The sequence below is a fragment of the Ixodes scapularis genome, unplaced genomic scaffold (assembly GCF_016920785.2).
Source record: "Ixodes scapularis isolate PalLabHiFi unplaced genomic scaffold, ASM1692078v2 ptg000712l_1__unscaffolded, whole genome shotgun sequence".
NCBI lineage: Eukaryota > Metazoa > Arthropoda > Arachnida > Ixodida > Ixodidae > Ixodes > Ixodes scapularis.
In genome coordinates, this window is record NW_024610026.1 from 37,529 (window position 1) to 61,738 (window position 24,210).

At 45.1% G+C, this 24,210-nt stretch overlaps 1 protein-coding gene, 1 long non-coding RNA gene and 1 pseudogene across 2 annotated transcripts; 2 read left to right on the plus strand and 1 right to left on the minus strand.

Annotated features, from left to right (window-relative positions):
- Positions 1 to 2,583: 2,583 nt before the first annotated feature.
- Positions 2,584 to 4,258, minus strand: LOC115327388. The gene is made up of 2 exons (XM_040210328.2): positions 3,916 to 4,258; positions 2,584 to 3,624 (listed from the first exon to the last, which is right to left on the minus strand). Exons 1-2 carry the CDS (start codon positions 4,246 to 4,248, stop codon positions 2,701 to 2,703), a joined length of 1,257 nt encoding a protein of 418 aa, XP_040066262.2. The 5' UTR covers positions 4,249 to 4,258; the 3' UTR covers positions 2,584 to 2,700.
- Positions 4,259 to 9,556: 5,298 nt separating this feature from the next.
- On the plus strand, positions 9,557 to 10,678 carry LOC121046544 (annotated as a pseudogene).
- A 9,714-nt stretch (positions 10,679 to 20,392) lies between these two features.
- On the plus strand, positions 20,393 to 22,219 carry LOC115318312. Its single transcript, XR_003918215.3, has 2 exons — positions 20,393 to 20,631; positions 22,082 to 22,219. It is a non-coding gene; the product is annotated as an uncharacterized LOC115318312 (long non-coding RNA).
- The last annotated feature ends 1,991 nt before the right edge of the window (positions 22,220 to 24,210 follow it).

Consider the following 24,210-nt stretch of genomic DNA (forward strand, 5'->3'; position numbering starts at 1 on the left):
AATTTGAAATGGAAGTGGGTATACCAACTTTGCAGCAGTGATCGAGGCGAGAGGATACATAGATGGGAGCACTGATTAGTTGTTCTTTCAAGAGTGAATTGGCATAGTAAATTTTATGGAATAAACAGAGACGGGAGATAGTGCGACGAGTGGAAAGAGGGGGCAGTGAGAGACTAGCTTTCATGGATGTGACGCTTGATGTACGATGGTAGTTTGATAATATAAAACGTGCTGACCGGTTTTGGATGGCTTCAAGCGCTGATATGAGGCTTTCTGTACCGGGATCCCAGACCGAGCATGCATATTCAAGTTTTGGTCGCACCAGTGTTTTATAAAGTAGTAATTTTAATGATGATGGAGCTAGAGAAAAGTTACGTCTTAAATATCCAAGCATGCGGTTACTGTTATTAACGATATATTCGGTGTGAGTTTTCCATGATAGGTCAGGAGAGATATGAACACCTAGATATTTGTAAGTTAAGTTAGGATGTTATTTGATAGGAAGTAGTTAGGACAGAGTGCTGCTTTGCGAGAAATCCTCATTGTCTTACACTTCATAGTGTTTAGTTTCATGTGCCAAGCATCACACCAGGAAGAAATTGCATTTAAATCAGATTGAATTATGTGTACGTCAGAGTCATTAGTAATTTCACGGTAAACAACGCAATCATCCGCAAATACGCTTATGGAGGAGGAAATGCTAGTAGGTAGGTCATTTATATATACTAAGAATAAGAGGGGGCCTAGGACAGAACCCTGTTGTACACCGGACTTAACAAGGGACGATGACGAGTTTTTGTTATTGACAGTTACAAATTGCGATCTGTTAGTGAGGAAACACTCTAACCAAGATAAGATATATGGATCAATACTGAGTAGGCTAAGCTTGTATAGTAGTAGTTTATGTGTTACCTTATCGAAAGCCTTTGCAAAGTCCAGAAAGATGCAGTCAGTCTGAGATCCACGGTCCAGAGCCGAGTGGAGGTTGTGGGTGAAAACTAAAAGCTGAGTATCGCACGAGAAAGATTTGCGGAATCCATGTTGAAAAGGGCTAAAGAAGGAGTTGCACTCCAGGAAACGCGAGAGCTGTGAAGAAATTATGTGCTCCATGATTTTGCAGGGTACGCTAGTAAGAGATATTGGCCTGTAATTGAAAGGGGAGAAACGGTCACCAGCTTTGTGAATTGGAACAACCTTCCCTACCTTCCAGTCCTTGGGTAAGACGCCATGATCAAGTGATTGTTAAAACAAAGATGACAAGATGATTGAGGAGTACATTTTGGTATTTTTTAGAAATTTCGCGTTTATCTCGTCGACACCTGATGCCGACGACAGCTTGAGGTTTTCAATAATTTTAACAATACCGGGTGGATCAAACACAATTGGTAACACGGGCAAAAGATCAGAAGATGGTAGTACGGGATGGTTGGCACCTAAGAAATCACTAAAGACACTGATGAAACTTTCGTTGAAAGTCATAGCGCAATCTTCACCAGAAATCACCTCTCCGCCTGAATTTTTAAGTTCTATTAAATGTTTGTCGGCAGGGTTGACTAAGTTCCAAAACTGTTTTGGATTGTTAGTGAGCATTGAGGGTAATTTTATGCTGAAGAAGTTATATTTAGTTTCATCGACGGCCAATTTGTATACTTCAGCTGCCGAATGGTACGCGGCCCAGCGATCGGGAGACATTGATGATTTAGCTGCTCGAAACAAGCGCTTTTTCTTATTAGACAGCCTTTTTAAAGCCGTATTATACCAAGGTGATTTCGAGTTTGATTTGACAACGCGACAGGGAATGTAGTTGGTGATCAATGAAGTAATTTTATCTTTGAACAGACACCAATTTCCTTCAACCGATCGTTCTGAAAAATTCTGCATATAAGAGCCCATGAATGTACATAGCTCGCGGTTTATGGATTCAAAGTCGGCTCTGGCGTAATCACGGATGTGTTTGACACAATCAGCAGGATTGTTCTTAGGACTTTTCAGGAAAAAATGCAAGGCTAAATGGTCGCTAAGACCTGGAAGATAAGAGATCGGCTCTACGAGGTCCTTAGACATAGTTAAAATAAGATCAAGAACGTTGGATGCTGAGGACGTAATTCTCGTGGGCTCGGTTACTAATTGCGAAAGATTAAAATCTGCACAGAGATTTAGGAAATCGTTGCTTTCAGAAGAATAAGGCACGCAAATAGGAATATCTTGTGACCAGTTAATATTTGGGTAGTTAAAATCGCCAAAAATAAATAGCTGCGAGTTAGGAAACCTTGAAACAATCCCGCTAAGTGTGTCATGTAATAACTCCACAAAATTCTTAGCAAAGGTAGGTGGGCGGTAACATGCACAGACAACAATGTTTCTGTGACTTAGTTGGAAACGTACACACACAATTTCTAAGCTAGATGCTAAGTTAATATGGGATGACTCAATGTAATCAGCAACTGCAACCAGCACGCCTCCGCCCGTCCGCGAATCCCTATCATGCCGATAAACTTTGTACTGCTTATCACAAAAAAAAAGTTCATCGTTACGTATTTTGCTAGAGAGCCATGTCTCGGTCAACACAATGATGTTGGCAGAAGCAGAATCAAGAGCGGAGCACAATTCATCGCGTTTCTTTATTACGCTTCGGATATTTGTAAAGAAAACAGAAACATTTTCCACCGTCGAATCTTTGACTGGAAGAGTGCACGATTGTTATGACGTTGCTGATTGCACGTGTTGCGGTTGGAGTGACTCGGCACCTCTATCAGTAGCACTGGTAGCACTAGAAATTTCATAAACTTCGTCACTCGTACTGCAGTAGGCGTAACACTTCTTGTTTAGGTAAAGCCTGTTGTACCTTATCTTAAATATACTATTGGGACTCTGAGATTTTGCGAAGTCAAACAACTTCTTGCGTGCATAACGTGTGGCTGGTGCGAAGTCTTCATTGACTGAGACGTTCCATGTTTTTAGTTTAGCTTTTGCTGAAAGGATGCTCTCTTTAGTTTTGGTTGACACAAGTTTTACCATTACTGGTCGACACTTGTTTCGAGAAAACGTACCAAGCCGGTGCGCACGAGTGATTCCCTCTTCAGAAATGCTCAGCTCAGGGACGTTAGAAAGCAGCGAGTGTACTTTTTGCTCAGATTGGGCCCAGGTCTCTGAGGGCGAGTCATCTATACCATGAAAGATTAGATTGTCTCGCCGAGACCGATCTTCGAGGTCGTCAAGTCTAGCACGCAAGAATGCATTTTCCTTTTTAACTTCTTCTAGAACCTGATGTGTAGTGCGTACTTCACAATCCAGTCTATCAAGAACATTAGTCTTAGTTTCCACATTCTGGAGCCGGTTAGAGATGTCAGTGATTTTGTCTTCCAACTGCTGTTGATTTGTTTTGATTTCATTTACAACCATTAGTAGTTTAGACTGACCATCTTGAAGCAGTTTGCACATGTTGTCAAGCTGTTTGTTACGCGTTTCAGGACCGGGGTTTACCTCAACGTCGCCGCATAGCATCAGCAATTTTACAACATCTATACTCTGACCGACGATCGAGAACAACTCCCGTGGGCATGGGAACACCAAAAGAAAAACGTCGCTTGATTTTTTAGTGTACAAAGAATCGATATTACTAACCTGGGTACAGAAGCGAAAAACGTTAGCCGTCCGCATCGTATGGCTGTTCCCATGCCCAGTGAAAGCATAGGCGATCAGCCGGTCCCTCTTATCGTGTGGCGCCGCTGATGTCGCTGATGATGAGGCTGGCCTCTCGAACGTTTTTGGCAGGATGGTGGGCGTGTCCGGTGGAAGACGAAGTGGCGTGTTCTTGTTGATGACTGGCAGTTTACCCGCCGCTGTGACAGGTTTTGCGAGTAGAACTGTAGAACTTGAATCCACTGTTGGTAGGAAGCATGTGCTGAACATCAACTGCGTACAGAAGAAGCGAAAAACGTTAGCCGTCCGCATCGTATGGCTGTTCCCATGCCCAGTGAAAGCATAGGCGATCGGCCGGTCCCTCTTATCGTGTGGCGCCGCTGATGTCGCTGATGATGAGGCTGACCTCTCGAACGTTTTTGGCAGGATGGTGGGCGTGTCCGGTGGGAGACGAAGTGGCGTGTTCTTGTTTATGACTGGCAGTTTACCCGCCGCTGTGACAGGTTTTGCGAGTAGAACTGTAGAACTTGAATCCACTGTTGGTAGGAAGCATGTGCTGAACATCAACTGCGTACAGAAGAAGCGAAAAACGTTAGCCGTCCGCATCGTATGGCTGTTCCCATGGGCCAACGAGGTAGAGGGGCTCGTTGACTTCACCGTTATTAGATCTAATAACGGTGGTTGACATGGGACCCGCTTACAATGCCGCATGGACTACATTTAGGCATATGTCTAACAGAGTGAACGCCAATCAGTTTTTGGGCCTTTTGGGATCCGCGTTATGGGGAACAAATTTTGGAAGGGCCGGCTGGGTGTCGAAATCCGGCTTGGCTACGGTACTTACAATTCCTTCTTCAGGAAGAAGCGGTCTTTTTCTGGAAGGGCGAGGGCATGCGTTACGACATTTTCAGTAACTTGTTGCATTCAAAAATATCAGCTCCCTTCCGTACCGCTCCTCGTGACCTCTGATGGCGCGAGTAATTCTTCGAACATAGGGGCAGCAATGAGCATAAATGGGCCCACCTCGGTCACATGGACATTGGCCGCATCCTGCATGTCTTTTCGTTGGGCTGCAACTTGCCTCAATGCGTCACGTCGTTCGCCTTCGGGTAGTTCGTGGGATTACCTTGCTCTTTCTGCCCCATGCGCGGTAATCCCGCATATGAAAAGAGCGCTCTCCTGTGTGTGCTTTTCTGCCCACAGATGCTTCCTGTTCTTTTTACTCAAAATAAACTTGTGGCCATGGCACTGTGGGGCTCTGTCGCCTGGTCCTTCTACGGCATGGTGCACGAAATACGTTATTATGTTCGCAGCACACCTTTCTTGTAGACTCAAATTTGATGGCCTGATCCTCTGCGTACTTAAATGAAAGTCTCCTGGAATCCTCACAATGTGGCTGACGTTCCGCTAAGAGACCTCTTCTTCAGACTTACGATTAAATTGCTATTAAATGCAAAGGTGCAAGCGAGCTGGACAAGAATGACGAAAATAATCCCTGGAGAAGGGGAACAAGAGGGACAAAGGACAAACACATCTCCAAGCACAGCTAGGTGACCGGTGCACGACCGAAAAAATCTGCCTGGTCCGGGTATCGAACCCGGGACCTCTCCATTTCTAGTGGAGCGCTCTACCAACTGAGCTAACCAGGAGTTAGATGTCAGCAGAGCTGACAGGTTTTATCAGCTGCCACCGGTCTAACACCAACAAGGGTGAAAGCTTGCATATTTAAGGTTATGATTAAATTGCTATTAAATGCAAAGGTGCAAGCGAGCTGGACAAGAATGACGAAAATAATCCCTAAAGAAGGGGAACAAGAGGGACAAAGGACAATACCTTTGCGTGGTGGGAACTGTGATGCCTGGAACGCGTCTTCTACTGGCGCGTTTACTGTCCTATAGTTTCCATGTATCAAGTTGCTCGCGATGCGGAAACCCGACCACGTCACGTTTGTCATGCTGTCGGAAAGCCCGATCCTGGCGGTTGGTTAAAAAGTATCGGCAAAACATACTAACAGATGCAAGTGACGCTATCATCGAGATGTCACAATGGACCGATCCCACGACGGCCGCGGTGCATCCTGGAAGTTGTAGTCCTTTGTGGGTGCACCACGCCAGCACACGCCACACAAAGATGGCCGACCAATGTAGCGCTATATCCAGTGTGTGCGTGGCTGCGGCGGCTGCGGGGACTGTTCTGAGCCGACTGAGCGACTGAGCCGAGCATAGAGCGGAACTAGCAGAACCAGCAGAACCGTAGACAGTGGCTGGACTACAACTAAGATGACAGCGACACCCCCATGTCCGCCGCCATGTTAGTTGTAGTTTTCCCGGGAAACCGGAAAACTACAACTAACATGGCGGCGGACATGGGGGCGGCGTTGTAGTCATGCCGTGGTCTATGGTACTGCTAGTTCCGCTGGTTCCGCTCTATGCTCGGCTCGGAGCAGCCCGAGCAGCCGGAGCAGCCCCACAGACACTGGATATAGCGCTACATTGGTCGGCCATCTTTGTGTGGCGTGTGCTGGCGCGGTGCACCCACAAAGGACTACAACTTCCAGGATGCACCGCGGCCGTGGTGGGATCGGTCCATTGCCGGTGACTGATCAACTATACTCTGTCTCACTAATTCCGTGCACTGCAGTCAAAGGTACGGGCGCGAGCGCGGTATTCCCGGCGACGCCTTTTCTGTACGAGCGCTCGCGCAAACGAAGCCTTCTTCGGAGCTACGCTCTCGCGCCTGTACCTTTTCTTGCAGTGCACGAAACTAATGAGACAGAGTATACATCGCAAGATGCAGCAGGACAGCCTCGCTGCTATTTTACCGCCAAGGTAAACCCACCCGGTGGACATCAGACAATCAATAATAACCTCTCGTTAAACATGATGAAAAACCGCGCACAAATAGAAAGAACATACGAGGTAAGAAGAGAACGGAAGAGAAGCGCGTTCTCTTCCGTTCTCTTCTTACCTCGTATGTTCTTTCTATTTGTGCGCGGTTTTTCATCATGTTCAATGCATACCAACTAGCCCAGCTTACAACCTTACCCTCGTTAAACATACCAGTCGAAGACACATTCCAGGCACCCTGGTGAGAATCATAGGAATTATGTTCAAAGAACAGACGCCGGCGCACACAGACCCTTCAAATACCCTATGTTATACTTCACTTCGTAGCAGATGACAGAGCTAGCTGCACTCATCATGGTACCCAGTGTTATGTTGCACCAGTGTGCTCTCGGTGCACGCCTTGTAAAGAGTTTGATATTCAATGTTTTCGCTAGGGCTGTACGCTTTGTATACTTGCATCAAGACATTACTCGGGAATGTATTAAACATTCAGTTCGAGTAAGCGCTATGTCCTGTCCCCTCTTCTTTTCCTTGGTCTTTGCGCTTTTGATTTTTATACAGTGCTAACGCTCGGGACGCGCCTTCGAGCCGTATCCGGGATGTTTTGAGGCTTTGCGATCATTCTTGGTCCTCGGGTTTTCTGCACAACCTGCAACCAACAACGACCGCCAGGCGGATACTTTAAAAGGAGGTACGAAATTGAGGGCAAAAATTTACCACGGAGCGACGTAGGTAGCGCAAGCTGCCGCCCGATACAATGCATGCGTATACGGCGAGCAAGTTCGTCTACTAGGCGCGCATATTCTCAAAGTAGCGCTGAAGCGCATTCCATTGCGTCCGCTGTCCGGAAGCTTTAAAGCGAAACCAGCGGAATAGAGTGAACAAAAACAATAGTAGAAAATTGGTTGGCCAGGTCCAGAGAAAATTGAAAGAATATCACAACGAAAGGAGAAGACAAATTGAATGGTGGAAAAAAAAGTAAGTTTAAAGAAAATAGCCAGGCTAGGTGGCGCAAACCACCGCCAGTTATAAAGGGTACAGCCACTATCCATTTATCCACTCATCCAACCATTCGTTCATGTGTGCCTCTGTGTTCTTTGTGTTGCGTCCAGTGTTGCCAGATTGGGCTATATATAGCCAAATTGGGCTACATTTTTTTTCTAGTTGGCGTCGAAATGTTGTAGTTGGCTATATGGCTATTTTTGGGCTACTTCTAAGGATGCGGCGAACTTTTGTCGAAACCTCAGTTTCGACGTGGAACTTTGAGGTTTGACTAGTTAATTTTTGAACTTCTTATCAGCTTCGAAAAAAATTGTATCTCTTTTGGCCATTCGATAGAAGAGAGAGGAAAGAGAACGGCTTTTAACTTCTACAAACTTCGTCGTTTTGGCAATGCGCACAGAAGCAATGCTTGCACAGTTCAAGCGGTCTCCACAGTGCGCGGTGAAGCAAACCAAACAGTGGTAGGGCGTCCTCTACCCGGACCTAGACTAAACTCTGCAAAGTTCAAGCGTGCTTTGGTGCCCATTGAGAGAATCCTTAGGCACCCAAGTTCGTAAATATAAAGTCCGCAGTTTCACCGCTAAACAATTGACTACCTTCCAGTCTTCGCCCACCCCAAGGAAGGACAACACAATCAGAAATAGCGTGAACCGAAATGGGGAACACTCATATTCTACACAAAGAAAAAGAGACGGGTAGGATATTGGTAAGGACCTTAGATATTGTGATCCCTGTTTGAAACACCAAGTGTTACCGTTCTGCTTCTGTATTCTGTTCGTTTACTGTAATGATCATATCCCGGGCTTCACGATAAAACTGTCTTTGTGTGTTTTGTACTTCTGAAGACCTGCGAAGGAGGTGACAGTTTTGTTTTCTTCCTTCCGAAGTGTTTTTTTTTTAAATTCGCAAGTGACATAATGTACACAAAATGTGGCGCATCTGGGGCTTGAAAAAGATAATGTAACGTGTCTTGTATGTGTGTGAAAAATTGTCAAAAAAGGCTTAAAAACCATTGTTTTTAGTTTTGGCTATATTTGGGCTATACCACCCAGGCGTTTGGCGGTTTTTTGTTGGGACCATCTGGCAACAACTTGCGTCTGCACCACAGTGGTCTGCGCCTCTGCTCTGTTGTGGCTCGTATTTCGCCGTGTTAAACACTGCATTTGGTGCGCTACTTCCTGATAATGAACAAGTATAAGTACCGGAAGCTCAAGAAGGACCATGAGCAGCTTATGGCGGATCTTCAAGCTGCAAGCTGCAAGAAGCCGAGAACGGAAGGCGGTTTGACGGGCAATGCCGTTTCCAGCGATGTTGCCCACTCTGATAAACCTGCAGCCGGAGGCGTTTTCCAGTCCAGTGAAGCTGGCTGTTCGGGTGACTTGGAAGTCCAGGTGCAGTCGGCGAGCTTTGAAGTCTCGAGATCTGACGTGCTGGCGAGTTCTTCAGAAAATGATTCGTCGTAAGACGATACGAGCGATGAGTACCAGTCAGAGGAAAGCGCTGACCATAACTCGGAGCCACCAAACGGCAGCGCGAATCCGAACGCTGCCACTACGTCGTCATCCCAGCCGCATGAACTCTCGGCATGCGACGAGCTCGCAAGTATTGCTGGGAAGCACAACATGAGCCACGTATGTCTGAACGATGTTCTTGCCTTTTGTCGGCGTCGAGGCATTGCCGGACTACCCAAAGACGCGCGGACTGTGTTGTGCACAGAACGGAAGTCCCGACTAGAGCAATGTGACAAGTTTGTGCATTTCGGCTTAGAAGAAGGCATCCGTCAGTCATTGCAAGGCTGCCCCATTCCTAAGGAGATTAAGCTCCAAGGGAACATTGACGGTCTGCCCCTGTTCAAAAGCTCACAGGTGAGCTTCTGGCCCTTATTATGCCGGATAACGAATTTGACTCCTCTGCCGTCATCTTTTATGGTCAGTTTATACTGCGGCACAGGAAAGCCCCCAAATCTGGAGCAGTACCTGTACGCATTCCTTGAAGAAGCCCGCAAGCTCACAGTGCATGGCATGGTCTTCAAGGGGAGCCACATCACTGTCAGCATCACGGCCATGGTGTGCGACGCACCCGCAAGAAGCTTTATCAAGCAAATAGTTGGGCACACTGGCTATCACGCCTGCGAACGGTGCAGTCAGAGGGGCCTGCATCTCGAGGGTCGAATGACATTTCCTGATTTACACTCACCACAACGCACCAACGAGTCGTTCCGGTCTCAGGAAGACGAGCACCATCACACGGGAACGTCGCCATTTGAATCTTTAGATGTCGACATGGTGTCATGGTTTCCTACGGAGTACATGCATCTCGTCTGTCTTGGCGTTATGCGGCGCCTTCTGAGAAACTGGGTTAGCCAAGGGTTCGGGAGACGCCTCAGTCGACAGCAGCGTGAAAATTTGAATGATTTACTTCGAAGTTGCAGTAAGCGTTTCCCCAGCAACTTTCAAAGGAAGCCAAGAGGCACTGAGGAACTTGACCGGTGAAAGGCCACAGAGTTTCGAAGCTTCCTCTTGTATGTGGGACCTGTGGTTTTGAAGCATGTGTTGCCAAACGATCAGTACCGTCACTTTTTAATGCTGCATGTGGCAGTGAGAATTCTTGTATCTCCTGCACATTACGAGGTTTATAACGGATTTGCCAGGGACCTTCTTAGGTACTTTGTGCAGGAGTTTGGCACCTTGTATGGGGCCAAGCAGCTCGTTTACAACGTGCACACGCTCAGCCATCTGGCTGAGCAGTGTTTGGACCATGGCCCTCTTGACAGTTTTAGTGCGTTTCCTTTTGAAAGTTTCCTGGGTAAGGTTAAGAAAATGCTACGTTCAACAAGCAAGCCTTTAGCACAGATCAGCAGACGAATGTCTGAAGTCAGACATTTGTATCAACCTGAGATTTCGGAACCGAAACGCATTGTCAAAGCAGGTCAGTGCTTCATGCTGAACGAGTCTGCAGTTGTCGTCTTGAAGCTCCTTGAAGACAGGTTCAAGGCAAGCATTCTGCCAAACATGAGAGATTTTTTTGAACTGCCGATCAAGTCGTCCGCCATCGGCATCTGGCAGTGCGATTCCCTCGCGCACGTGACTAAAATGTACAACCTTTCCGAACTTGACACTGCTCTTCAATACCTCAGACTGGACTACAAAAGCAGACATGTCATCCTTCCACTTCTACATCTGCTGTAGGCCTTTAACATAGCTTTTGTAGCTTCTTTGAGGCCCTCGTATGATTTCCAACCTCTGCAGGCTGCATTCTGAAAGGCCTCTGGCAATTGAACTGTGCGCTAGTGTCAGCAGTTAAGCTGACAGTTATGTTTTGTGGGCAACAAAATTGCCGGATGTTGATCAGGACTCTTTTGAGCTGACTGAGAGCTTTCCCAAATGCTGTGTGGAAGGCCTCAAGCAGATGAGCTGTGCATTGCTGCTGGCATTCGAGCTGACAGTGCGGTGTTGTGTGCAACAATGCTGCCAGGCGTCCGTCAGAGCTCTTCTGAACTGTGCAAGGAATCTTCCAAGTGCAGCATGCAAGGTGCCAACCCTTCAAACTGTGCGTTTCTGCGAGCATTTGAACTGACAGTGGAGTGTTGTGTGCAGCAGTGCTACCAATCGTCACTCAAGGTCCTTTCAAGCTGTTCATGAAGCCTGCCAAGCCCATTGTACAGGGCCTCAAGCAGGCGACCTGCGAGTGGTTGCCAGTGTTTGAGCTGACGGTGAAGTGTCATGTGCAGCGGCACTGTCAGGCATCAGTCGACTCTTGGAGCATCTCCAGGTGTATTTTGTGCCCTCTGTGAACTTCTATACTCCGTCTCGCCCTAAGCTGGACTAAGCGGTGAAGCTACAGGCCAAGGGGGCCAATCACAAGCCCGTTGGATGGTGCTAATCCTGCATGTGCTGTTAGGCTAGTTTGTTCCTTAGTTTAAGTCCAACTTAAGTCTTGTACTGTGGCTTGGAATTCGATTAGATTTGACATGACACATAGAAAAAGGCACAAAAGCGACCTATTCATATTATTTATGATGAGTACTTTGGAAGCCTATGTACTTACGAGTATAAATACATCCTTAAAATACTTTCCCTGCAGAACCTATAAAAAAGAATTGCTTACAATGCATTATTTTTATGTAGAACCATTCATGGCCTTCTGGATGGTGATTTTGCATAATTTCTTAATTTTCATGCATTGCCTTCTGATTTTAGAGGCCGTTATGTGTTTTACTTTCTACTCATGTGAAATTCTCTCCGGTTGTTCGAATGCAAATTTGTGTTAACAGATTATCCCCTGCTACTGATGTGCTTTCTGATCTCGTTATATTCATGCAAAGTGGTGCGCTATGCTAGTTCGTACAAGTGAAGCATGATTAAACAGGTGTGACGGACAAGGGCAAGGCATGTTTGTGTTCTGTCCTTCGTCATTGTCCGTCACGCCTGTTTGATCACGTTTCATTGTATTCAAACGTGGAATGGACCTGGATCTTTTCATTAATTTATTAATCCTTAAGGGCCCTCTGTTGAGGGCATGGCTGACCAACAGCGTTATGTTGGTCAGCCATCTTAATACATGTCTCATGCTGTAGATGGGCAATTTGGCCAGTGCGGTACAATTGCGATCCTGGGGTCTTTAACGTGCATCACCAGTATGTGATTACACGAGCGCAGCCGGTACGATGCTCAGGTGTGGACATACTCTGTGCAAGTGGACAGGTAGTTTTGATTGTGTTTTTCAATTTTTTCTTTGTGCCTCTACACCAAGACCTATTGGTTGTGTGGGGCATTAGATAATAAAACTAAAATAATAATAATGAGAGAACATGCGTGGAGGAGAAAGATGAGCTTCATGGCACCTATATCGTCTCTGGCCTACCACAGGGTCCGTCGTCTCTGGCCATGGATCATGGTGGCCGAGGCTTGGATGTGTTATCTCAAGGTGAATACCTTCCCATTAAGTGAAAGAATGTACCCTTCTGGGTATTCCCGCTTCTCTTTTCTGTATGCCGCATCCTCACCCAACATCACCTCGCCCCTGAGGTAGCAGTAAACTTCCAACAACCGCAGAAAAGGCAAAGAAGCTGTAATAAAAGACCTGCTGGAGAGCGGACATTGTTTGCCCTATCCTCCCAGGAGCTTGGCCTGACGTCACACGACTGTCTGCTCTGCATAACTAGCAGACAAGCTCACTTCCCGCATATGCTCTTCGAAACTAGCCTTTATTTGGGACAACAGTAGCTTACGTCCAGAGATCTCATGAGAAAATGTGTCGGAGTGTACTGCAGGTGGGTGACTGGTGGATAGATATCTCGGGGATGGATATCACAATCGTTTAGCATTGGAAAAATGTGGACCTTACATGGATCTCTAACAAGTATGAATTCTTTTACATTCTTTGAACTTCTGTGTAAAATGGTTAAATAGCCTAAAACTGCATTTATATAAAGCATGTGGAGTTTTGTATAGCCACTTGCACAGTTCCACTGGTCATGCTATTTTGTGAGACCTGTTACCGTAAAGTAACCCTGCCAGCGCTTCTGTGCAGCAAAACTCCTTCTGAAGACTGAACTTTGATAGTGCTGCCTCAGAGCTTTTATTTTTCTCTCTCTCTCTCTCTTCTGAGCCACACTCACTTGGTTAAACTGAAATTGCGACAGAACTCAGCCTGGTATATTGAGGCCAAAATGCATAATGCCTACACGTGCAGCAAGTGGGCCCATTTTGGTCTGCTGCAGTTGAGCGAGGAAATGTGGAGGCGAGACAGGAGCTTCATAGTGTCTTCGGGTTCCGCGTCTCTCGGCGAAACTCATGGCGGCCGAGACTTGTGCATGTCCTCTCACAGTTAACGGCTTCACGTCAGGGTAAATAACCTACTTTTCGACGTATTTCTGCTCTTTTTGATACACTTTGTCCTCATCCCTAAAACGGCAGTAAATTGCCGACAGGCGCCGAAAAGGGCTGGCCATTGCTACGACCTGCCACAGACCAGACGACAGAAAATCAAGCATACGACATTGGCGTGACGCCACGGCGGCTGTCGCTTGCTGTGCGCGCCTAGCAGACAAGCTTGCTCGCCACGTAAGCAAGGAGTTGTGGACAACGCAATAGTAGTTTCGTTAGATTGAAAATTTTGTAGCATTGAACTTGCTATGTCCACGTTTGACTGTATTCTCATACTCTACACTTCGTCAGGCAACAGGAGCTAGGCTGATTTTCTTCAGTAGCTTGTACTGTCATGTAAAGAGACTGCCCGAGCAACAAAAACAATTGTGGCACAGATTAGCAAGCAAAGGACAGCCCGCTAGGGACGATGTTCCCATGGTCGTGTTTAGCACGTGTGCCAGCTGCTTTTGTCGAATCAGATCAAAAGGAAGCGGCAAGTATACGTGGCAGTCGCGACAGCACCCCGAGGATTAGGCCCAAGCAGATGACACGCTGTGGCGCCACCTACAATGCTGTGCGCTCCGAATTTCGGCAGGTGCCGAAAATTGACGCTGCGTGAAGTGCGAATTAAGGGCGTACCACGCGTACCACTTGTACGAACCATGCACAGAATTAATTTTTTGAATGGTTGTCGTTAACCTTTTTAATGGTCCTATCCCACCAGTGGTTGAACTGTGTCCACGAAGGAGTTGCGATTATCGGTAATACCAGATTTTTGGACAGTTTACTCTGGCAACGGTTGTGTCACGTTCCAGTACCCACTTTAGTCAACAATCCAAATCTAAGACATAGCAGCATAATTACCGCGTACCCTGTGGCAGGTGTTGGCCATGGCCGCCGTGCTCGGCGGTGGCCACAGTGACGGCAGTGGCCGTGGTACCATGGTGCGTTGATGTTTTGTTAGTGGAATCTGGCGATTGGAGCAAGTCAATCGGCATTTTGCATGCAGTTTGTGCACGTCCCGACTAAGTAGTGAAAGAAGAAAACAACTGCACCGGCGGCTACAGCGAGCTTTCCTACAAGAGGGAACTATTTGTGGAATAGAGATAGGGAACCTTGCAACTTCGTCGTTTTGTCGGCATACTTTAACGGAGTGACGGTGTTGTGTGAAATGTGCTCGGCGCGGGCTGACTGTTCTTGGTTGTGGACGCGGACTCGTCGTGGGAGATCTTATCCATTGGATATCGTCTGGTCTGACATAGAGCTCAAATAAACGCTATGCGGATTACCTATGCACCGGCGGTACGTATACATTTCGTTTCTTGATTACGATGTTTTCGTTCATAAGATTCCTGGTCAGCTTTTGTAAAGACGGCTGTGACGCCAAATTCAGTCTCGACGTATCGGGTATGCTCAGTACGAATAGCTTTGATCAGTACGTCTAACGCGACTGCCCATTACTGCAAAACGGCCAGTTCGAGCAGTCGTCTGGGAGTTCCACGACTTCGCGGCGTCCAGCAGCTAGCTAGCCCTCATGAAATCGTCTCGCGAGTTGAGGCGTTCCGACTTCACATATCATTGGTGCAGCGTTCGTGATATAGGGAGAAGCGCGCACATGGGTGGTCTTCGTTGTCCCGGCTTGAAGCCGTAAGGTGAGCGGACGTTCTGCACTTGCCAAGCTGATTTAACATAATCCAGACACCATGTTTCGGCTGTTTTTCTTAGGCTACAAAATATTGGGGTGCTACGTATAGGCGTTATTGTTAAGCACATTTTCTTCCTTATTTGGTCTTCCTTCTTTTTTTTTTTGCTGAATCAAGTTTTTGTAAGTTTAAGTTTTATCTAGATTTTTGGGAGGTTTCGCGAGTGATTTTTTGTAATTCGCGGATATTTGGCGTCCACAAAAATTAAGTCGATGCCAAACTTTTGGGTGCCCATACACAATAGCGACCCAAGTTAGTGGAAGTGAACCTAAAAACTAACCCACATTGGCGTAATGATGGTCAACGTTGGTAATAGCGGCCCAATTTTGCCAAGGTTAACCGATTTTGAGCCAATGTCAGCAGAATATTGGCAATAACGGCCCGATTGAGCCAAGATGACTTGATATTGAGCCAATATTGGAAGAATAATGGTGAAAATTGGCAATAACGGCTCGATTTAGCTGATAGGACCCGATATTGAGCCAATATTGGCAGATTAATGGTTAAAATTGGCTGCGTTACAGACAAACGCTACACGGTTGATGGACTGGTTTAATTCTAACTTTATCAAAGTAAACACACAAAAAACAAAACTTGTGTGTTTCTGTAGTCCCCTTAAACGCAAAGTTCTTGATACACCTTTTCTTCTACACTCATCGAGCTGTGTAGATGTCTACCCATTAACCATGTTAATACAGTCAAGTATTTGGGAGTACTGTTTGATAGTGATCTCTCCTGGTATTCCCATCTTTGTCATATTGCTAAAAAACTACGTAGTGTTTCATGTTTGCTTTATTCAACAAAAGTGTTTTTGCCTTTCACAGTCCGAAAAATGATAGCAAATGCGCTGGCTTATGGTGTGCTGCGCTACGGTATTACTCTGCATGCTAACTGTTCCTTGGGTTGGCAAAACAAAATTGACAGTATTCTAAAAGGAATTTTGAAAGCTGTAGCATACGGTACCAACATCCTATCTGACAATCTCTTCTCTTTTTTACATCTCCCTCGTTTTGCAGCACTCTTTGAGAGATGTGTCATAGAAAAACATTACTGGAATAGTCCTTTTAAAGTTTCACGTACAACTCAGCGTTCACTAAGGGACAGCGAACACTTCGCGATCCCCAGAGTATACACTAAATATGGAAAAAGAAAGCGGTCATTTTATGTTCCTCATATATTTAACAAATTGACAGCACCACTCCGTGATATAAACTCAAAACGACAGTTAAAAAAATTTCTGAGTACAAAGTGTTAGACATCGTTACTGTGCTACCTCATTTTTAATGTATTGGCTCTTTTCTGCTACGTTGTCAGTATTAGAAATGTTGACGTGTTTTTTTTTTCGTGCATTCGATGTGAGTTGTAGTTTTTGTTGTTGTAGTGATGTATGTTTCTATTCCGATTTCCTTTGTTGTTTTTCCTTTACGCCGTTGCCGGGTCACGTCCCACAAGCCATTACAGGCTTTGACGGACCCGCTACCACTGATTGTATCTCAAGACTGTCAATAAAATTATTATTATTATTATTATTTAGCCGATATAACCCGATATTGAGCCAATATTGGAGGAATAATGGTTAAAATTGGCAATAACGGCCCGATTTAGCCGATATGACACAATATTGAGCCAATATTGGCAGAATAATGGTTAAACTGGCAATAACGGCCCTATTTAGACGATATAACCCGAAATTGAGCCATTATTGGCAGAATAATGGCTAAAATTGGAAATAACGGTCCGATTTAGCCGATATAACCCCGTATTGAGTCAACATTGGCAGAATAATGGTTAAAATTGGCAATAATGGCCCGATCTAGCCGATATTGGGCCAATGTAGGAAGAATAATGACGCAAATTGACAATAACGGCTCGATTTATCCGATTTGACCCGCTATTGAGCCAATATTGGCGTAATAATGGTTAAAAGTGGCAATAACGGCCCGATTTAGCCGATATAACTCGATGTTGAGCCAATATTGGAAGAATAATGGTGAAAATGGGCAATAACGGCCCGATTTAGCCGATACGACCCGATATTGAGCCAATATGGGCAGAATAATGGTTAAAATTGTCAATAACGGCCCGATTTAGCCGATATAACCCGACATTGCGCCAATATTGGCAGAATAGTGGTCAAACTTGGCAATAATGGCCGAGCAAACCAAGTTTCACCTAACATTTGCCAATATTGGCCATGAAATGGCAAACCTGGTCCAACATTGGACCAAGCATACCTGGCTTGGCCCAATATTGGACCAGTGTGGTGTGCTACCTGGGATAGAACCCTCAACACCATTCGAGGGGTGATTTCAGGAGATGATCTTCTTTCCAGTAGTGACGATGAAATCTTGGAAGGCCTGCGGGCATCTGGAGTAGTGGCAAACGCATTATGACGAGGCGTGACGGTGCAGAGGTGAAAACTAAACACCTTATCCTGACGTTTGAACGTCACACGCTTCGTGCACTCGTCAAAGCTGGCTACTTGAATTGTCGTGTCAGACGGTACGTCCCGAACCCACAGCGATGCTTCCGTTGCCAACGTTTTGGTCACGGGTCGCACAGCTATCGGGGGAGGGGGACGTGTGCAAGGTGTGGAAGCCACGACCATGTGGCCGATTTCTGTGAAGATTCAGTTGTCTGCGCGAACTGCAAGGGTCCTCACCCTGCTTACTCTCGGTCCTGCCCGCTGTGGCGACAAGAAAAGGAGATCCTTACCTTACGAGCCAAAGAGAACTTATCGTATCCTGAAGCAAAACAAGGGTTTTCCTTCATTTCGAAAGGTACCTACTCCGACGCGGTGCGCGGGGGCCCTGCACCACGTATGGAGTCCAGGGCCACTCAGTTCTCTCTTGAGGACTTGGCAGGCCCCTCTCAGGCCCCGAAACAACTTGCGGGGAAGCAGAGTGCCCCAGGTAACGCTGCGAGCACACCGACTTCCCAGTCGATTCAGGCACGACCTCCGGCTGACCAGCAGCCTCGTGCCAGTAGCTCTTCTCAAGGTGGAGAGCGAGGCCGTCGTTGCAATCCCTCAAAGGCGGCCCGCCTTGTTACGGAGCAACAGAGCCCACCTGCTGCTCCATCAATGTCAAAAGACGTTGAAAGCGCGAATGTGGGAGGGTCCCGGCCTGGTACGTTGAAGACTTCTTCAGCGGGGTCTGGCCGTGGCCGGAAACTCGTCGTCCAGGTCTCCGACCACGTCGGAACTGGAAAACCTGCATCCAACGTTCAGGATGCAATGGGAGCTGTTGACAATGCCGACTCTTCGGCTCCTTCCTCGGATCAGGAGGACATGGAATGGCAAACTGCTAAATCAAAACAGAAAGGAAAAAAAGCCGGTGGTTCCTCCTGAGTGTGTAGCACATGCAGAATTGCTTTAATTCATTTATGAAATATTTTATTCTTTAAAATGGGCTCTGTAATTCTTCAGTGGAACTGCCGTGGCTTATTCACTTGCAGATGTTGAGTTCCTTTTAGAAGAGTATAAGCCTTATGCTTGCAGGAAACACACTTGAGTACATCTCACACCAACTTTCTGAGACGCTACAGTGTGTTTCGCAAAGACCGCCCTAGCACGTCCATTTCTTGTGGCGGCATTGCGGTGGCGCTTCCAAAACATATTCCGTGTGCAGAGGTTCCGCTTCAGACGCCACTCGAAGCTATCGCTGTTCGTCTCTTGTTGCATAAAGCCATAACTGTATGTTCAGTGTATTTTCCACCCTCTCTTTCTCTGAAGCGACAAGATCTCGACTCTCTTTTAAGCCAGCTTCCAGAGCCCTTTCTTTTACTCGGTGATTTTAACGCACATAGTACCCTCTGGGGAAGTGATCATACAGATACACGTGGAAAGATAATCAAATCCATATTATTTTCACAGTCATGCATTTTTAATACTGGCCATCCTACATTTTAGTCCTTCATCCTTGTCATCTACATGCATCGATCTTTCTATTGACAGTGCAAATCTGCTACCCGATTTTTCATGGACTGTTGATCAGAATCCCCATGGAAGTGACCACTTCCCAGTTAAAAATACCCATGGGTTCCAATTGGAAAGTCAGTTGGTGCCAATTGGAATCTGAGAAATCCCAGTTGGAATCACAGAATCCAATTGGTTTTGGCATTACCAATTGGTGACTCCAATTGGAATTGAGATTTCCAATTGGAACCTAATCCACCAACTGGCCATTCCAACTGGGATGCATTTTTTAACTGGTCATCCCAGTTGGGATAGTTGTTTCCAATTGGTATCCAGTGATACCAATTGGGTTACATTTTTCTAATTGGTTATCCCAAATGGAATGTTTCCCTTTAGCATCTCTTTCGTGATCCCAATTGGAATGGCAGTGCCCAATTGGTATGTGATGCACCAATTGGCCATTTCATTGAGTATTCAATTATTCCAATATTAATTGAAATAAACAACTTCTAAATGGTAAATAGTCTTATTGGGATTTAAACCAATCATCAGACATTCCAATTAAGGGAAGACACTATTCAAAAGGGTCAGCCTTGAAAATTTTTATCTGTGTATACATAAATTGTACAAAAGATTAGTCGTATTTATCAGGAACGCACTGGCATTGTTAGGAAAACTATAACTGGGAATTAAACTAATGTAGTACGCAACATTTCTTTTTCAGTGCAACTGAGAAAACAAATTTTTTTTAAAAGTAATTTATTTTATACTAACACCACATTGACAAATCAAATAGATTTTTGTATTTGTAAAAAAAAACGCACCGTTGCGTTGCCCATTAAATTCCAGTTAACAAAAACAATGAGTGAGCCTTTCTTTTTGTGCCATTGCAAAACAGTAGTTTTCCGAAAGTGAAATTTATGCCAAGAAGTGGACTGGAGAAAAATGTGTTCAAAGTGCTTGAACCTCTAGCTTTTCTTTAGCATTGGTGGACCCAAAATAATTTTTAACAAAATAGCTATGCAGTCAAAACAAATTAAACTTTCTGGGGATATTCTCTAGATGTTGGTGAATGTAAAAATGGCCTTTTCTAAAAATATATATATTTTTTTTGTATCGAAGGCATTGAAACAATCTTCTAAAATCTCTATTGAAGAGTTTTAGTTGATCATTTCGATGCCTCCGACTACGATACCCGATACTCTCCACCTCCGTTGCGCATGCATTATATTGGGTATCGCTATCGGGTCTGATCGGATCACCTGCCCATACTTTTTTAAATCTCAATATGAGGACAATTTGTACATGAAAATTGAAAGCGGAGGGATTTTTTTATTTGTTTTGCATTGTGTTGTAATCGGTTTCTTAAATATCGCGGGTAAACTTTTTTTTTCCCCCTAAAATCGGCGGGAACCGTTGGAAGCATCTGTGCACACTGGGCAAACAAAGATGGCGTCCGCGTGTGATCTCTATGCGCACATGGCTCCAATCTTACCGATGGCACGCACAACATCTGTTGCATGGTTACAGTAGAGATTCAACAAGTCATGTTTTATTGCTGCGAGTGCTGAGTAGTGTGGTTATAATTACTTTATTTGGCCTGCCGCCTCGTTGGAGCGCGAAGGATGGATAACAAAGTTTAAGGGCGCAAGGTAAGGAAACTTCTTTGTTTCTTTTCTTGATGCTTGCTGCATTGCAAATAGGCGATTTCTGATTAATAAATATCCTGAGACACTCCTAGCTATATGGTCAGTGCAGGCTAGGAGCCTGAATGAATGAAGCTCTACAAAACAGACTCTTTTGAGCTGTCCACTTGAAAGTCTCTGTTACCCAGTGTAATGAAATGTCAGTGAAAAGAAAAAAGTGTTTTAAGCGCTTCTAAAAAAGAAACTGCATTCCTCCTGAAAGCACTGACTTGCCACAGTTTACCTTAATATCCATAATTTGCTTTTGAGATTATGTCTTAATTTACTTTTTGTATTAGAGTGAACACATTAAGTGTCATGCTTTCAGAAGTTGTAATTGTGGTGTGAGCAGCTACTAGCTAATAATCTCGAATGCATTGTTAATTAATTACAGGTTTCAGTTTTCAGTGGAAAATGGAGTAGGTGTCACTTTTAGTGGGAAAATGGTGGCTAACAGCTCTCGAATTCATGGAGCTGAATGGTGCCAGTTACCAAAAATGGGCCCCGTTTTCGTAATATTTTTTGAAAATCAGTTATAACTTTTAATTGAGATAAATTAGTTCTGAAACTTTGGCATTTGGTTTCAAACCGCTGACGCTACATTTGGGGGGAACGCTGTACTTGAAGGAGCCGTGTAACAATATTATGTCGAATGTTTCTCACTCTACACAAGCTTACTGGCACCAGTGGGACCCGAAATACTCGCACGCAATGCCACTGACCAGGGAGCTTCTTTTTTGGCGCAGAATTTAAAGAGTAAAAGCGAATACCTCTTTTCATTCTCTCCTTTGGTTGCGGGGATAGTGTTGTCGTCATAGTCAACAACATCAATCCTCAGGAGTTTGCCATAAAGCTCTGTGATACCCACGGTGACAATATTCAAGTGTGGCTCTTACAGTGGACATGAGCACAGCGTCAGCATTCTATTTGAGCTTAAGACAATACCTCGACACGCACTCAAGTAGTGGCTGGTGCTCAGTTACTGCGACGACAGGAGTAGCCGAACCTTAGCAATCTGTGGAATTCATTGTGTGCCCTGTGCTTCGCCAACTACAGGGTGTGGATATGATAAACATAGGTGGCATGTAATCAGCTTCAGATCATGTGGTCACTTGCTCTGTCTGCGAGTTTAGGAGGTAAACGCTGGTAGTTTTTTTTTTCTTCTGAAACTGCCATGCGTGGATAGAAAATCTATGTGTTTTATAGGTTGTGAATGTCAATGAATAATCAAAAGTTGTATTTACTGAAAGTACAAGGTTTGTTGTACTGCCCCTTTAATGACGCGTCGAGCATCATACAACTTTGACCTCATGTGAGCCAAGTGTTTACCCATTTGTTGTAGGTCTAGACTTTGCTACATTCTTTCACAATGCATCTTAGATATGCAACTTAACTGGTACACATGTTCGACATGCAGGAGGCAGAGCTGAGCATGAATGAGATGGCTATACTGTCATCAACTGCATCCAAGTTCCGCTGAACATCGGTCTCAACGTTCAATCTGTAATATTTAGGTGTCCTGCTAGTCAAAATAAAGCTTTCATTTGACATATACTCTTCACTGTTGTGCATCCTGTGCATATAATGAATGTCCAGTTAAGCTAAGCTAATTGCTTGTTCTTGCTTCAAGATTTGTGCCAATGAATGGTAGCTAAAAAACAAGCAAGTGGGCCCTTTTTGTAGTTCCGAGTTTGAAAGTCCCAAAACACAACTTGATACACTTCCAATGGGGAAAATACTAATTGGTATTTTTATAACTGGGAGTCAGAAAACATATGGTTATGGTTCCAATTGGAATACAACCAATTGGTTACGGTTCCAAGTGAAAAAAATGCCAATGGGTATTTCTCCAGTTGGGAGTCCGAAAACACAGATGGTTACGATTCCAACTGGAATAGTACCAACTGGTAATGGTTCCAGTTGGTTAAATTCCAATGGGTTTATTTCCAATTGGACAAATACCAATTGGTATTTTTCCAGTTGGGAGTCCGAAAACACAGATGGTTACGCCAGCTGGTACCAATTGGAAAAACCAATTGGACCCAATGGGTATTTTTAACTGGGTTCCCCATTATTTTAAAATGTAACGACACTTCGCAGTCTTCACCTACACGCCATCCACGCTGGAAGTTTGAAAAAGCAGACTGGAGCCTTTTTAAGCAGTCGTCACTCCTGGCCTGTTCTCGCCTCGATCAGCTTTCGATTGATGAGCTCAGCCATCTTTTAACATCTCACATTCTCACTGCAGCGTCACTCTCAATCCCGTGGTCATCTGGACAGCTCCCTAGACGAGCGAAGCCGTGGTGGAATGAAGACTGTAAAGAGAGTCGCATATTTTTGCCAGCTCTCGCGTTTCGCTTTCCAGCGAATGTACCATTCGCTAGAAAGCGAAACGCGAGAGCTGGCAAAAATATGCTACTTCTATCAATAGTAGTACTTCTTCCAAAGAAGTATGGGACAGGATTCATAAAGTAAATGGCTCATATCATGCTTTCACTATTCCACTTCTTTCCAGAAATGGAAAATGCCCAAGCAATCTTGAAGAGCAGGGCAACATCCTTGGCGAGCATTTTGAATTCATTTCCAGCTCGCAGCATTACTCGCCTGCTTTTCTGCAACAAAAGGAAAGCTGAAAGTATGGTACTGAAAACATCCGGTGGTGAATGCGAAGCTTATAATGCCCCCTTTACCTTACACGAACTGAGCATGGTGCTCCAAAACTCCAAGTCATTGGCTCCTGGTCCAGATGGTATTCATTATTATATGCTTCAACATCTCCATCCTTCCACACTTGATATTGTTTTATACCTTTTTAAGGTTCGAGGGCTACTTTCCATTGGGCTGGAGAATGGAAACAATCATACCCATATTCAAGCCCGGTAAGGATCCATCCTGTGCGGGTAGTTATAGGCCTATCGCTTTGACTAGCTGCTTTGGAAAGACTCTTGAACGAATGATTAATCGAAGATTGATGTATTTCCTTGAACTAAATAAACATCTAGATGTGCACCAATGCGGCTATCGTTCGTCTCGGTCCACTCTTGATCATTTAGTACGGTTGGAGAAAGTCGTGCGTGAGGCCTTCGTTCATCGACAACATTGCATATCTGTATTTTTCGACCTCGAAAAAGCCTACGATACAGCCTGGCGTTTTGGTACACTGAGGGAATTGTATGATATGGGTATCCGTGGTCGAATGCTTCGTACCATTGAGAGCTACCTGAGCAGGCGCACCTTTCGTGTTCAGATAGGAAGAGCTCTTTTTAAAGTGTTTGTGCAGGAAAATGGCGTTCCTCAGGGAGGCGTTCTTAGTGTCACTTTGTTTATTGTCAAAATGAACTGCCTTGCATTGGCTATTCCCCCATTGGTGCAATATTCACTCTATGTAGACGACCTTCAGATCTCTATGTCGTCTTGCAATCTGTCACTGTGTGAGCGACGTATTCAGCTAACTATCAATAAGCTATCAACCTGGGTTAATCAAAACGGGTTTAAGTTTTCCTCAGACAAAACAGTTTGTGTGTGCTTTTTTCGGAAACGTGGACT